Source organism: Cyclopterus lumpus, chromosome 2 (genome assembly GCF_009769545.1).
Source record: "Cyclopterus lumpus isolate fCycLum1 chromosome 2, fCycLum1.pri, whole genome shotgun sequence".
In the NCBI taxonomy this organism is placed as follows: Eukaryota; Metazoa; Chordata; class Actinopteri; order Perciformes; family Cyclopteridae; genus Cyclopterus; species Cyclopterus lumpus.
Window position 1 is genome coordinate 931115 of NC_046967.1, and position 15000 is coordinate 946114.

The following is a 15000-nucleotide window of genomic DNA, read 5'->3' on the forward strand; positions in this document are numbered from 1 at the left end:
ATGAACTCACTCTGAGCTTCACAGTCGGCACAGCGGCCGTTGCCCCGGATCCCCCTGATGGACTGCAGGGCCATGGCCTCGGTCTGGCTCGGCAGGCGAGACTGGAACACACATATATGTATTATATACTAATTTTAGTATGGATTATATACACATATTATATATTATATACACATATTATTATACACAAATATTATTATATACAATTATTATATACAAATATTATTATGCATTATATACAAATATTATATACAAATATTATTATATATTATATACAAATATTATTATATACAAATATTATTATTATATACAAATATTATGTATTATATAGAAATGGTATTATATATTATATAGAAATATTATTATGTATTATATACAAATATTATTATTATATTATATACAAATATTATTATGTATTATATACAAATATTATTATATATTATATTATCCTGATTAATTATAAATGTATTACAATATAAATATGAATCTATATATATATTAGCACCTTGTTTGTTTTTTTTTAGAAAAAACTAAAAGTAATTTAATCAATCAATCAAGTTTTATTTAATAGCATCTTTCAGACAAATTAAATAAAATTAAGTGTTTAAAAAAATGAAAAGACCAAAGTGGAAAGAGGAGAATGCACACCAAATAAAATAAACACAACATAAGGCAACAGTGAATAAATGACCCTAATAAATAATGGAGATGTCCCACCTTGTGCTTGCTGCTCTCGCAGGACTGCAGGCTGGCCAGGATCTGGCTCTCGATGACCTGGACCCAGGAGTCCCGCTCCTCGTAGGAAGTGGCCTCGAAGTGCCACGTCTGCCCCGTCAGAGACACAATGGTGAACTCAAAGTTCTCCTCTTGTTCTGCGGAGACAAGAGGGCCACGTTCAGGACCGGGAGGGTTCTGAAGAATCCACTACCGAAGAGGACCTTTAAACTAACACAAACCACACCTGTGGTCCTGAACCACGGCTGACCTGCTGACCCCCCTCATTACAATCAGGGATCCGTTACCCAGAACCCCCTCTGGGGTTAACGGGACCATGATTAGACTTCTTTAAAGCAGCTGGAGTCAAGTTATTAATACAAGCAAATACATCAAAGCAAAAAGGCTTTAAATCAGATTATTGACTTCAAACTATTTACAATATTATCAGAACTACTAAATATTAATAAAATGTCATAACAATACTAGAATAAAGCCACATTGTTTAAACCCAAATACTTTACGAAAACATCTAACTTATTAAAAAGATAACAACGGTTGTTAATAATCAGCCAATGGACTCAACGCTCTGATCTGTTGGTTCAATCTGACAGATAAGAACTTCAGACACAAAGGTCCTGGAAGGTAGTAAGAGGACCTTAAGAGGACCTTAGGAGGACCTTGAGAGGACCTTGAAAGGACCTTAAGAGGACCTTAAGAGGACCTTAGGAGGACCTTGAGAGGACCTTGAAAAAACCTTAGGAGGACCTTAAGAGGACTTTAAGAGGACCTTAGGAGGACCTTGAGAGGACCTTAGAAGGACATTAGGAGGACATTAGGAGGACCTTGAGTTGGACCTCGGAGGGTTTGAGGAGCTCGGCGAGGAACATTTGGAAGCCGTTAGGACAGGAAGTGGAGGTGAAGATCACATAGACAAGCTGCTTCTGGTTACAATTAGCCCCGCTGAGGAGGGCCGATCAGCCAATCAAATGACGGCCTCCAGCCCGCCTAACAACTCCCAGCATCCCTTCTGTTCCGTGTTCGGTACTTGCTCCTCCTCCTCGGCTCATTTGGCTAATTGTGAGCTGGAGTTCCCCTCCGGCTCGGCTCGGGATAATCAGCGGCCCGGTCCGAGGAGAGGAAGGCCGGGAAGGAAAGGATGCGAGGAGGAGCCCCGAGGCTTCCAGGAGATTGAAAAAAGCTTCGCTGGTTTTCATCTCTGAGCCGCTCCAGGCGTCTGATTGGCTCATCAGAACCAAGGTCAGACCAGACCCTGGTTTAAAGCTCAGGAACACATCCCAGAACTAAAACCAAATGCAAAGGACTCCGAGAACTAAGAAACCAGATGAGCTTTAAAACTCATTTATAAACCTTCGCTCTTCAATATTAAAGTTCCCCTAAACCACAGAAGTCCTGCATCAGGACCTGTGTTCTGGTCTGAGACCTGAACCTGGAGAGCAGAGTCTGCAGAAGCAGCCCACCCATGAAGCACCGCCTGAGCCCCGCAGGGTCAAGAATCCCATCATAATTAAATTCCCATGATTCTCTGTTCTAGGGGGGGGGGGGGGGGGGGCTTGGCAATTATGGAAACCAACAATCCAGAAAGGGGGCTGCAGATTAAACGCTGCTTCTGGATTTAAATGCTGCACGCTGACCCGGGTAATGAATAAAATGAGGGGCTCCAGGACCGCTCCCACAATGCAACGGGGCCTTTAGAGCGTAGCGGGTGGACCTCGTGCAGCGTCGAGTCCAGACGGGGCACGAGGTCCACCCGCTAGAGGGACATCTTCAGGGAACCAGGAGCCCGCCCCCTGAGCGTATGCATGAGGCTCTCGGCGTGCCGACATTCTCACGCCGAGAGGCAATTTGTGAACTCTGACACGGATAACCTTTAGCAGCCGCAACAGAACAAACCAAATCTACTGCGTTTACAAGACGGGGTTGACGAGCAGGACCGGGGAGGCGTGAGGCAGACAAAAGGGGGCCTCGGGAAACACAAATTAAAAGCCTGAAATGTCAGCGCACACAGGATTGCTTTGCGACACAGGTCATTACTCCGCCTATTATTCGCAGCCTTTTGCAACATTAATAACCTGGAAAATATCATTCTGAAGGCTCTCTGAGAAAGAAATATGGAGGCGGGTCGTGTGTTTACTCTCTTGAGGTGGATACAAGCTGTGTGTGTGGGGGGGGGAGGGGGGGGGGGCAGACAGGAAGCTCTGATTTGGTGATTTTCAGAAGTCGGATCAAAAGAGTTTCTCCATCGACTTCTTTGGAGATAAAAACAAGTCAACTACGACTCCCATGGTGCATTTCAGCAGCAAACGTCCAATCACAGAGCGGCAGATGAATTCCACTTTAATTTAGTATTGAGCCCCCGAGGATCGTGGGTAATGTAGTGCTTAAATCCGTGTTTAAAGGTTTATCCAGCTCACACTGTTATTTAAACATTCGTCTTCATCAAATCACCACATCCCTGCTCACTGGGTGAGTGCTGTGGGGGGGTCGGGGGTCGGGGGTCGGGGGTCAGGGGTCCACCGGTCGGCTCAGGTTCACCACAACACTTTGTTCTTTACCTTCTGAGTTGTGCAGACTGTTGGTGTAAATGCTGCGCAGACTACCAACACGGTTAAGTTTCCACGCTTTACGCTTGGCTGCAGGAAGAGAGGAAGGAAGGAAGGAAGGAAGGAAGGAAGGAAAGAGCGGAGGAACGAGGGACATTTACAAGAGAAAACAGAGAAGAAATGAGACAGGCGTCATGAAAAATATAGAGCGCTGAGGACTCAGAGGGGGGCGTGGCTTGTGGCGAGTGGGAGGGGTCAATGAACATGATGAAGGGATGAACGCGAGACCAGAAGAGAGAAAACAACAAACTCAGCAAATTAAAGTCGTAAAACAGTTACAATTATTTAAAGGATTTCCTATGCAAACACTTCCTGACGGTTTTTCACATTAAAAGCCTGCTGCGTTTCTGTGGAGCTTTTAATGTGAAACATCGACGTGTTGACGCTTCAACACAATGAAACACAAAGATTAATAATCTAATATATAAATACAAGCTGCTTTTCAGCGACGTGACCTCTGACCTCCATCTGGAACAGCGAGCTGGTGGTAATATTTACCCCCCGAGGCTCCGGGAGCATTTACACTTTAAATGTTACTCCGCTTGTTCCCTTGCAGCCGCTCTGGGGCCCGATCGGCATCCCAGAATGAGCCGCCGCTTTAGAAAGGTCACGGGTTTGATTCCCTCAGAGAGGAGACGGCTTTAAAATACAATCAGCTGTCGTTTAGAGAAATAACACAGGAGCTGCATTAATAACTGATGCATATTTATCTCCCACAAAATGTATTATTATCATTATTAATCACATTTACATTACAGGACGGAGTTATTCAGAAGTCTTATGTCGTATCTTTATTGTAATCATGTCGTATTCATGTCGTATTCATGTTGTACTTACGTTATATGTACGTTGTATTTATGTCATATTTATGTCGTATTTATATTGTATTCATGTCGTATTCATGTCGTATTCATGTCGTATTCATGTTGTATTCATGTCGTATTCATGTTGTATTTACGTTGTATTTACGTTGTATTTACGTCGTATTTGTCGTATTTATATTGTATTTATGTTGTTCTCATGTCGTATTTATGTTGTACTTACGTTATATGTACGTTGTATTTATGTCATATTTATGTTGTATTTACATTGTATTTATGTTGTTCTCATGTCGTTTGTATTTACGTTGTATTTACGTTGTATTCATGTCGTATTCATGTCGTATTCATGTCGTATTCATGTCGTATTCATGTTGTATTCATGTCGTATTCATGTCGTATTCATGTTGTATTCATGTCGTATTCATGTCGTATTCATGTCGTATTCATGTTGTATTCATGTTGTATTCATGTCGTATTCATGTCGTATTTATGTCGTATTCATGTTGTATTTACGTTGTATTTACGTCGTATTTATGTCGTATTTATATTGTATTTATGTTGTTCTCATGTCGTATTTATGTTGTACTTACGTTATATGTACGTTGTATTTATGTCATATTTATGTTGTATTTACATTGTATTTATGTTGTTCTCATGTCGTTTGTATTTACGTTGTATTCATGTCGTATTCATGTCGTATTCATGTCGTATTCATGTCGTATTCATGTCGTATTCATGTCGTATTCATGTCGTATTCATGTCGTATTCATGTCGTATTCATGTCGTATTCATGTTGTATTCATGTCGTATTCATGTCGTATTCATGTCGTATTCATGTTGTATTTACGTTGTATTTACGTTGTATTTACGTCGTATTTATGTCGTATTTATATTGTATTTATGTTGTTCTCATGTCGTATTTATGTTGTACTTACGTTATATGTACGTTGTATTTATGTCATATTTATGTTGTATTTACATTGTATTTATGTTGTTCTCATGTCGTTTGTATTTACGTTGTATTTACGTTGTATTCATGTCGTATTCATGTCGTATTCATGTCGTATTCATGTTGTATTCATGTCGTATTCATGTCGTATTCATGTCGTATTCATGTCGTATTCATGTCGTATTCATGTCGTATTCATGTCGTATTTATGCCGGATTCATGTCGTATTCATGTTGTATTCATGTTGTATTCATGTCGTATTCATGTTGTATTCATGTTGTATTCATGTCGTATTCATGTCGTATTCATGTTGTATTCATGTTGTATTCATGTTGTATTCATGTTGTATTCATGTCGTATTCATGTCGTATTCATGTTGTATTCATGTTGTATTCATGTTGTATTCATGTTGTATTCATGTCGTATTCATGTCGTATTCATGTCGTATTTATGCCGGATTCATGTCGTATGTACAGTATGTCTTACATTTTTTTCAAATGTGTATAAATAAGTCAGACCCGGACCAGGATCAGACCGGAGGACTTCAGACCAGTTCTCTTGAATGAAGTGAACATTTAAGAGAAACCATCTTTTCCCGAATGAATCCACGATGACATTTCATTTGTCAAAGAGAAGAAGACGAAGAAGAGCCCACTACCTGGGGGGCGCTGCAGAGCCCACTACCTGGGGGGGCGCTGCAGAGCCCACTACCTGGGGGGCGCTGCAGAGCCCCCTACCTGGGGGGCGCTGCAGAGCCCACTACCTGGGGGGGCGCTGCAGAGCCCACTACCTGGGGGGCGCTGCAGAGCCCCCTACCTGGGGGGGCGCTGCAGAGCCCCCTACCTGGGGGGCGCTGCAGAGCCCACTACCTGGGGGGGCGCTGCAGAGCCCACTACCTGGGGGGGCGCTGCAGAGCCCACTACCTGGGGGGCGCTGCAGAGCCCACTACCTGGGGGGCGCTGGGCCCCAGAGGGCGGTCCCCTCATGAATTACCAGCAGCCTCGCTCTGACACCAGATACTTCACCTGCTCGCCCGGCGTGACAGCCGGCCGACCGCTCGCTGCTTAATGGCTAAATTGGGAAGACTGTTACTAATCGCTTATTGAATAATGAAAGTGACACAGCTGATAAAAGATTTCAATACGGTGGATTATTTATAATATTTCACTTAAAGCCTCTCCGGCTGACTAATAAGGGGGCGAGACGAAGGCTTAGGGAGCATCTGACAGGCAGGAATAATAAAATACATGAAGGAGGCTCAATATGTGAGGAGACAAGAGGAGGAAGCATAGGAGGGAGGATATGTAATAAATAACAGAAGAAAATAGTAAAGGAGAGGACAAGGAAAGGAGATGAGGGACTAAAGAAAGGAGTGGGACGAGATAAGGTGATAAAACAAGGAAAGGAGACGAGAGAGTAAAGAAAGGCGTGGGATGAGATAAGGTGATAAAACAAGGAAAGGAGACGAGGGAGTGAAGAAAGGAGTGGGACGAGATAAGGTGATAAAACAAGGAAAGGAGACGAGGAAGTGAAGGAGTGGGACAAGATAAGGTGATAAAACAAGGAAAGGAGACGAGAGAGTACAGAAAGGAGTGGGACGAGAGAAGGTAATAAAACAAGGAAAGGAGGAAGGAGATGGTGGTAGGAGACAGGAGAGATCACTCAGACAGCCACTTGTGTTGTCAGCTGTTTGATGGAGAGACGAACGTTACACATCTGCTGCTGCATCTGTTCAAGCAGCCGTGGAGAGATATTTATATATATATATTCAAATATGTATTTATATATAAATACATATTTAATACGAGGAGACAAGGGTTCTGATTGGATTAAAACCTGAGGTTTATTTATCTGTAGCATTACTGATCTTTTCATGTCGGGAGTCTCTACACGATACCCAAAACGGGAGCTCCTCATTGGAGGAAACCAGAAACACAAGCTCCTCATTGGAGGAAACCAGAAACACAAGCTCCTCATTGGAGGAAACCAGAAACATGAGCTCCTCATTGGAGGAAACCAGAAACACAAGCTCCTCATTGGAGGAAACCAGAAACACGAGCTCCTCATTGGAGGAAACCAGAAACATGAGCTCCTCATTGGAGGAAACCAGAAACACAAGCTCCTCATTGGAGGAAACCAGAAACACGAGCTCCTCATTGGAGGAAACCAGAAACACAAGCTCCTCATTGGAGGAAACCAGAAACACGAGCTCCTCATTGGAGGAAACCAGAAACACAAGCTCCTCATTGGAGGAAACCAGAAACACGAGCTCCTCGTTGGAGGAAACCAGAAACATGAGCTCCTCGTTGGAGGAATCCAGAAACAGGAGCTCCTCATTGGAGGAAACCAGAAACATGAGCTCCTCATTAGAGGAAACCAGAAACACAAGCTCCTCATTAGAGGAAACCAGAAACACAAGCTCCTCGTTGGAGGAAACCAGAAACATGAGCTCCTCGTGGGAGGAAACCAGAAACAGGAGCTCCTCATTGGAGGAAACCAGAAACATGAGCTCCTCGTTGGAGGAAACCAGAAACATGAGCTCCTCATTAGAGGAAACCAGAAACACAAGCTCCTCATTGGAGGAAACCAGAAACATGAGCTCCTCGTTGGAGGAAACCAGAAACACAAGCTCCTCATTGGAGGAAACCAGAAACATGAGCTCCTCGTGGGAGGAAACCAGAAACATGAGCTCCTCGTGGGAGGAAACCAGAAACATGAGCTCCTGGTGGGAGGAAACCAGAAACATGAACTCCTCGTTTGAGGAAACCAGAAACATGAGCTCCTGGTGGGAGGAAACCAGAAACATGAGCTCCTCGTGGGAGGAAACCAGAAACACAAGCTCCTCGTGGGAGGAAACCAGAAACATGAACTCCTCATTGGAGGAAACCAGAAACACAAGCTCCTCATTGGAGGAAACCAGAAACATGAGCTCCTCATTGGAGGAAACCAGAAACATGAGCTCCTCGTGTGAGGAAACCAGAAACATGAGCTCCTCATTGGAGGAAACCAGAAACAGGAGCTCCTCATGGGAGGAAACCAGAAATACAAGCTCCTCATTGGAGGAAACCAGAAACATGAGCTCCTCATGGGAGGAAACCAGAAACATGAGCTCCTCGTGGGAGGAAACCAGAAACACGAGCTCCTCGTTGGAGGAAACCAGAAACACAAGCTCCTGGTGGGAGGAAACCAGAAACATGAACTCCTCGTTTGAGGAAACCAGAAACATGAGCTCCTGGTGGGAGGAAACCAGAAACATGAGCTCCTCGTGGGAGGAAACCAGAAACACAAGCTCCTCGTGGGAGGAAACCAGAAACATGAACTCCTCATTGGAGGAAACCAGAAACACAAGCTCCTCATTGGAGGAAACCAGAAACATGAGCTCCTCATTGGAGGAAACCAGAAACATGAGCTCCTCGTGTGAGGAAACCAGAAACATGAGCTCCTCATTGGAGGAAACCAGAAACAGGAGCTCCTCATGGGAGGAAACCAGAAACACAAGCTCCTCATTGGAGGAAACCAGAAACATGAGCTCCTCATGGGAGGAAACCAGAAACATGAGCTCCTCGTGGGAGGAAACCAGAAACACAAGCTTCTAATTGGAGGAAACCAGAAACATGAGCTCCTCATTGGAGGAAACCAGAAACATGAGCTTCTCGTGGGAGGAAACCAGAAACATGAGCTTCTCATGGGAGGAAACACGAAACACTAGCTCCTACATATACCTCCCGTATATACATATACCTCCCGTATATACATATACCTCCCGTATACATATATACCTCCCGTATACATATATACCTCCCGTATACATATACTTCCTGTCCTTACTTCCCGTATACATATACTTCCTGTATATACATATACTTCCCATATATAAATATACATCTAACATATATAAATATACACCTCCCATATACATATACTTCCCATATACATATACTTCCTGTATATATATACACACAGTCCACCACCATGACCCCACAGGTCTCAGATCTGAACCGTCCCCCTGCAGAGCCGTCTGAACCGTCCCCCTTCAGGTGACTTACCAAACTGATCCAGAGTCAGAGACAGAGGAAGACAACGGGATGAAGAGATGAAGGGCGACAGAATGAGAGGATGAGGAGATCCGTCCCTCGGGGCGAGAGGTCGGGAGTCTCAGACGATCACATGACTGCGTTTCCCAACCCAGGTCACAAATGTACTGTGAATACTACTACTGGTAGTGGGAGTACCCTGAAGAATACTTCAATATGCTGTGATTGAAACATCCAAACTATTTACAGCTTGAGACCACACTTCAAATTATATGTATTTACACCTGTATGAGTATACAAGGAAGTATTTATAAACCTACTGGTATGTAAATGTACAAAAGTATGTAGATATTTGGGTGTACTAGCAATTATATAAATGGATATTCGTAAGTATTTCGAAGAATACAAGTAGACTGATATTTGTAACTACAGTAAATGAAAGTATACAAGTAGATAAATATTTGGAAGTAATTGTAAGTATACAAATATAATGATATTTGTAAATATATAAGAATATACATATTTGGAACAAAATAGTTGTAAATATGTATATAGTTTGACGCGTTTGGAGGTATATAAAAATATTGTTGGAAATATTCTTAGGGAGTACAATGCACAAGTCCATATGTATTTGGACGTATGTGAAGCTTACAGAATAAACAAGATATTCAAAGTATCTGACTTCCTGTACGTTTCTGAGGAAACATTTAGCAGTCGGACCTGGGCGGGGAAAGTGAGAGGCGAGGGGGGGGAGATGGCGTTACCTTCCGCAGTACCAGAGAGGCCGTCAGCCTTGAAGTTGCTGGTGCTCTTCTTCCGGCGGTGCTTCTTGCGGTTGGCGTGCGGCGATGGCGGCGGCTCTATCTTGGGACTGGTGGTACTGGAGATACTGGGACTGGAGCAGACCGAGTCCCCCAGACCGGTATCTACAGAACCAGACAGACGGCAACACTGAGCTACTTCCTGCTTCTACCGCATCAAACAGCTCAACAATACACATCTCATTGCATCGCATGCATCTAAAGATGATTGGGAGTATATAAGGATATAGATATTTAGAAGTATAGAAGGATATTTAGAAGTATATAAGGATATAGATATTTAGAAGGATAGAAGGATATTTAGAAGCATATAAGGATATAGATATTTAGAAGTATAGAAGGATATAGATATTTAGAAGTATAGAAGGATTTAGGAGTATAGAAGGATTTAGATATTTAGAAGTATATGGAAGTACATAAGGATATACATCATTGGAAGTATATAAAGATACATATATTTGAAGGTATATAAGGATATAGATAATTAGAAATATGCAAGGATATATTAATTAGAAGTATTTGGAATTCTGTGAGTATATACATATCTGGAAGTATATAGTATATGTTTTAATTCATCTGAATTGTCACACACTTTGTAACAGTAAGCTACTTCACAATAAAAGCCCAGTAGGATCCTTGACTGAGAAGCAGAGACAGGAAGTGGAATATTTCAGACCTTTCAGAGGATCCACTTTTTTTGGTTAATTTATCCCCCACTGTTTCCTATAACTATACATAGATCTTGTGTGAATCACAGACCTTTACACGGTGGTGAAAATATAAAAATAAAAAGCAGAGAATCAGATCAAAACCTCTCTCTCTCTCTCTCTCTCCCTCCACGGCTCCCACTGACAGCTGTGACTAGCGGCAGAATAAAATAACATTCAGCTCCCATCAATATCACAGCGCGGCGGCTCTGACAAGAGCGCTAACACACGCGCACACACACACACACACACGCGCGCACACACACACACACACACACGCGCACAGGCGGCTGGTCGGCGGCGAGCGAGCACAGACAGCCCCAAGGACGGCCATAACTTATTCCACAATCGTTTAGTCTCAGCTCAAGTGGAAAATGTGACAACTTATCTCTGCTGACAACATGCCATCCCCGAGAGTGCAATTAACTGCCGTGGATTAACGCCCCCCCACCCCATCTGCAAGCCGGGCTCCGTCCTCCTCCTACTACTCCAACCGGAGCCTCGGGACCTCCTCCTGCTTCACCTCACTCTAATCTGAACCTCCCTAGTTTGGTCAGCAGGTTCAACGATGTCAAGATAAAGTCCTGCATCGTTTGTAATGTTGTACAAATATGTCAAGATAATGTCCTACATCGTCGGTGTAATGTCGTAGAAATATGTCAAGATAAAGTCCTGCATCGTCGGCGTAATGTCGTACAAATATGTCAAGATAAAGTCCTACATCGTCGGTGTAATGTCGTAGAAATATGTCAAGATAAAGTCCTGCATCGTCGGCGTAATGTCGTACAAATATGTCAAGATAAAGTCCTACATCGTCGGTGTAATGTCGTGGAAATATGTCAAGATAAAGTCTGGAATCGTCGGTGTAAGGTTGTACAAATATGTCAAGATAAAGTCCTGCATCGTCGGCGTAATGTCGTACAAATATGTCAAGATAAAGTCCTACATCGTCGGTGTAATGTTGTACAAATATGTCAAGATAAAGTCTGGCATTGTCGGCGTAATCTCGTACAAATATGTCAAGATAAAGTCCTGCATCGTCGGCATAATGTCGTACAACAATGACAAGATAAAGTCCTGCATCGTCGGCATAATGTTGTACAACAATGACAAGATAAAGTCCTGCATCGTCAGCGTAATGTCGTACAACAATGACAAGATAAAGTCCTGCATCGTTGGTATAATGTTGTACAAATATGTCAAGATAAAGTCTGGCATTGTTGGCGTAATGTCGTACAAATATGTCAAGATTGTTGACATAATGTCGTGCAAATATGACAAGATAAAATACTGCATCGTCGGCGTAATGTCGTACAAATATGACAAGATAAAATACTGCATCGTCGGCGTAATGTCGTACAAATATGTCAAGATAAAGTTCTGCATCGTCGGTGTAATAACGATCAAATATGTCAAGATAAAGTACTGCATCGTCGGTGTAATGTCGTACAAATATGTCAAGATAAAGTACTGCATCGTTGGCATAATGTCGTACAAATATGACAAGATGAAGTCCTGCATCGTCGGCATAATGTCGTACAACAATGACAAGATAAAGTCCTGCATCGTCGGCATAATGTTGTACAACAATGACAAGATAAAGTCCTGCATCGTCAGCGTAATGTCGTACAACAATGACAAGATAAAGTCCTGCATCGTTGGTATAATGTTGTACAAATATGTCAAGATAAAGTCTGGCATTGTCGGCGTAATGTCGTACAAATATGTCAAGATTGTTGACATGTCGTGCAAATATGACAAGATAAAATACTGCATCGTCGGCGTAATGTCGTACAAATATGACAAGATAAAATACTGCATCGTCGGCGTAATGTCGTACAAATATGTCAAGATAAAGTTCTGCATCGTCGGTGTAATATCGTTCAAATATGTCAAGATAAAGTCCTGCATCGTCGGTGTAATAACGATCAAATATGTCAAGATAAAGTACTGCATCGTCGGTGTAATGTCGTACAAATATGTAAATATAAAGTCCTGCATCGTCGGCTTAATGTCGTACAACAATGACAAGATAAAGTACTGCATCGTTGGCATAATGTCGTACAAATATGTCAAGATAAAGTCCTGCATTGTCGGCATAATGTCGTACAAATATGTCAATATAAAGTCCTGCATTGTCGGCATAATGTCGCACAAATATGACAAGATAAAGTCTGGCATCGTCGGCGTAATGCTGTACAAATATGTCAAGATAAAGTCCTGCATCGTCGGCGTAATGTCGTACAACAATGACAAGATAAAGTAATGACGTAATGTCGTACTCGTGGTTAGCAACTCCACACTTTTATTTTGAAGTTTTCAAGCGATGCGTTGCTGCATCATGTATTCATCAGAAGTACTTGTACTCAACTCCCCTACTTGTCACTGAGATATCAATGATTCGCTGATCTTTGAGATACCTTTTTTCTCTCGTGTTGGATTTGTTGCTCAACTCAAGTCACTGAACTTTAACCCTTGGGGTCATTTATTTTATGACGGAATACATTCATTAAAATCAAAATAGGAAGTGTTGGGACCAAATATTTTACCCTTTAGCTTCTATCTTTATTCTGATTATAAAGTGAAATCCAATCATCTATATTCTTGTTTATTATGTGTGTGTGGCCCCTGGGAATCCAGGGAAAGCATTTCACAGCTTTAAACGTTATTTGAGGAGGGCTGGAGGGCTCAACACCGACGACAGAGCTGTCAGTCAAGCTTATGTCACGGCAACAAATACACACACACACACACAGACTGACAGCTGCTAGGCCGTGTGTGTAAGTGTGTGCGTGTGACAGTTAAAGCAGCATTAAAGTCTGGCAGCTGGATCAATGAGAGACAAATGATGGGCTCCACTGCGGAGCTGCACAGTGGGGCCCTCCGAGGCACAGCAGGCAGCCCTGTGGCGGAGCTGCGTGTGTGGCCTCGCTCTCTCCTAAATACACACACCAGGACCAAACAAGGCTTTAGTTTGGAGGGGTTGAGTTTGGAGTGACACCTGACGGTTGACCCGGTGACCTGGCCTCACCTGTGCTGACTCCGGAGTTGGCGATGACGGTGGCGTCGGCCCACTGGTCGGCGCTGGAGACGGAGTACGAGCGCTGGTGCATCCCCTCAAGGCCGCGGCTGTTGAAGGACACCAAGCTAACACCACTCGCCATCTGGGACGCCGACGAGCTGCTGGTCACCTGACCTGGAGGGGTGGGGGGAGACGTCGGGTTATACATGCTCCATGACCCACAATGCACCTCTTTCTCTGACAGCTGCTAGTTAGCGGCTTATTTGCCTGGAGCCTTTAAACTACTCTCAAAGACCTGGAGACACCCGGAGCCTTTAAACTACCCTCAAAGACCTGGAGATACCCAGAGCCTTTAAACTACTCTCAAAGACCTGGAGACACCCGGAGCCTTTAAACTACTCTCAAAGACCTGGAGACACCCGGAGCCTTTAAACTACTCTCAAAGACCTGGAGACACCCGGAGCCTTTAAACTACCCTCAAAGACCTGGAGACACCCGGAGCCTTTAAACTACTCTCAAAGACCTGGAGACACTTGGAGCCTTTAAATTACTCTCAAACACCTGGAGATACCCGGAGCCTTTAAACTACTCTCAAAGACCTGGAGACACCTGGAGCCTTTAAACTACCCTCAAAGACCTGGAGACACCCGGAGCCTTTAAACTACTCTCAAAGACCTGGAGACACCCGGAGCCTTTAAACTACCCTCAAAGACCTGGAGAAACTGAAGGTTTATCTTTCGGGGGAAATCTAACAAAATGAATAGATTTTTTTTAGTGGACAGGTAGTGTGAGGTCTTATGGCATGTTGGGGTTAAAAGAGACATTTAAGGTAAATACTGAGACATATTCCAAGTAAAGCTAAGCTCTGTAATTTATAGTTTTATTTACAAATTAATTTAAATAAACATAAAACATATTTGGGGAACCTGAAAGTATTTTATTTTGGAGGGGGGTGGGCGGGGTTAAATGATTTCTGACACACACACACACACAGAAAAGCAGCTTCTCACAAGCTGGCTGCTTAAATCAAACCCTTGAGTTGGTAAGAGCCCCCCCCCCCCCATGCCCCCCCTCCCCATTCTCTCATTACAGCTCATTTCTCGGTGCTGCCTGAGTGGAGCCAGGACTCTGATTGCATTAATATTCATGACAATAATTAGTACACGGAGTACGGCTCACTGAATATTCATGCTATTAGCTTGGGCCTCCTGTGTGTGTGTGTGTTTGATTTAACCGCCTCATAAGAGCTGTTTTGTGTGTGTGTGTGTGTGGAGGAGCGCTCGCTTCGCTCCACCTTTTGTCTGTGAA

General features: G+C 43.3%; 1 protein-coding gene across 1 annotated transcript in view; it reads right to left on the reverse strand.

Moving 5' to 3' along the window:
- agap1 (ArfGAP with GTPase domain, ankyrin repeat and PH domain 1) overlaps nucleotides 1–15000 on the reverse strand; it is an 86712-nt gene that overhangs the window by 25262 nt on the left and 46450 nt on the right. The window contains 4 exon segments of the mRNA XM_034548739.1: nucleotides 11–101; nucleotides 718–872; nucleotides 9907–10068; nucleotides 13702–13866. Of these exon segments, the coding sequence (XP_034404630.1) occupies nucleotides 11–101; nucleotides 718–872; nucleotides 9907–10068; nucleotides 13702–13866 (573 nt within the window).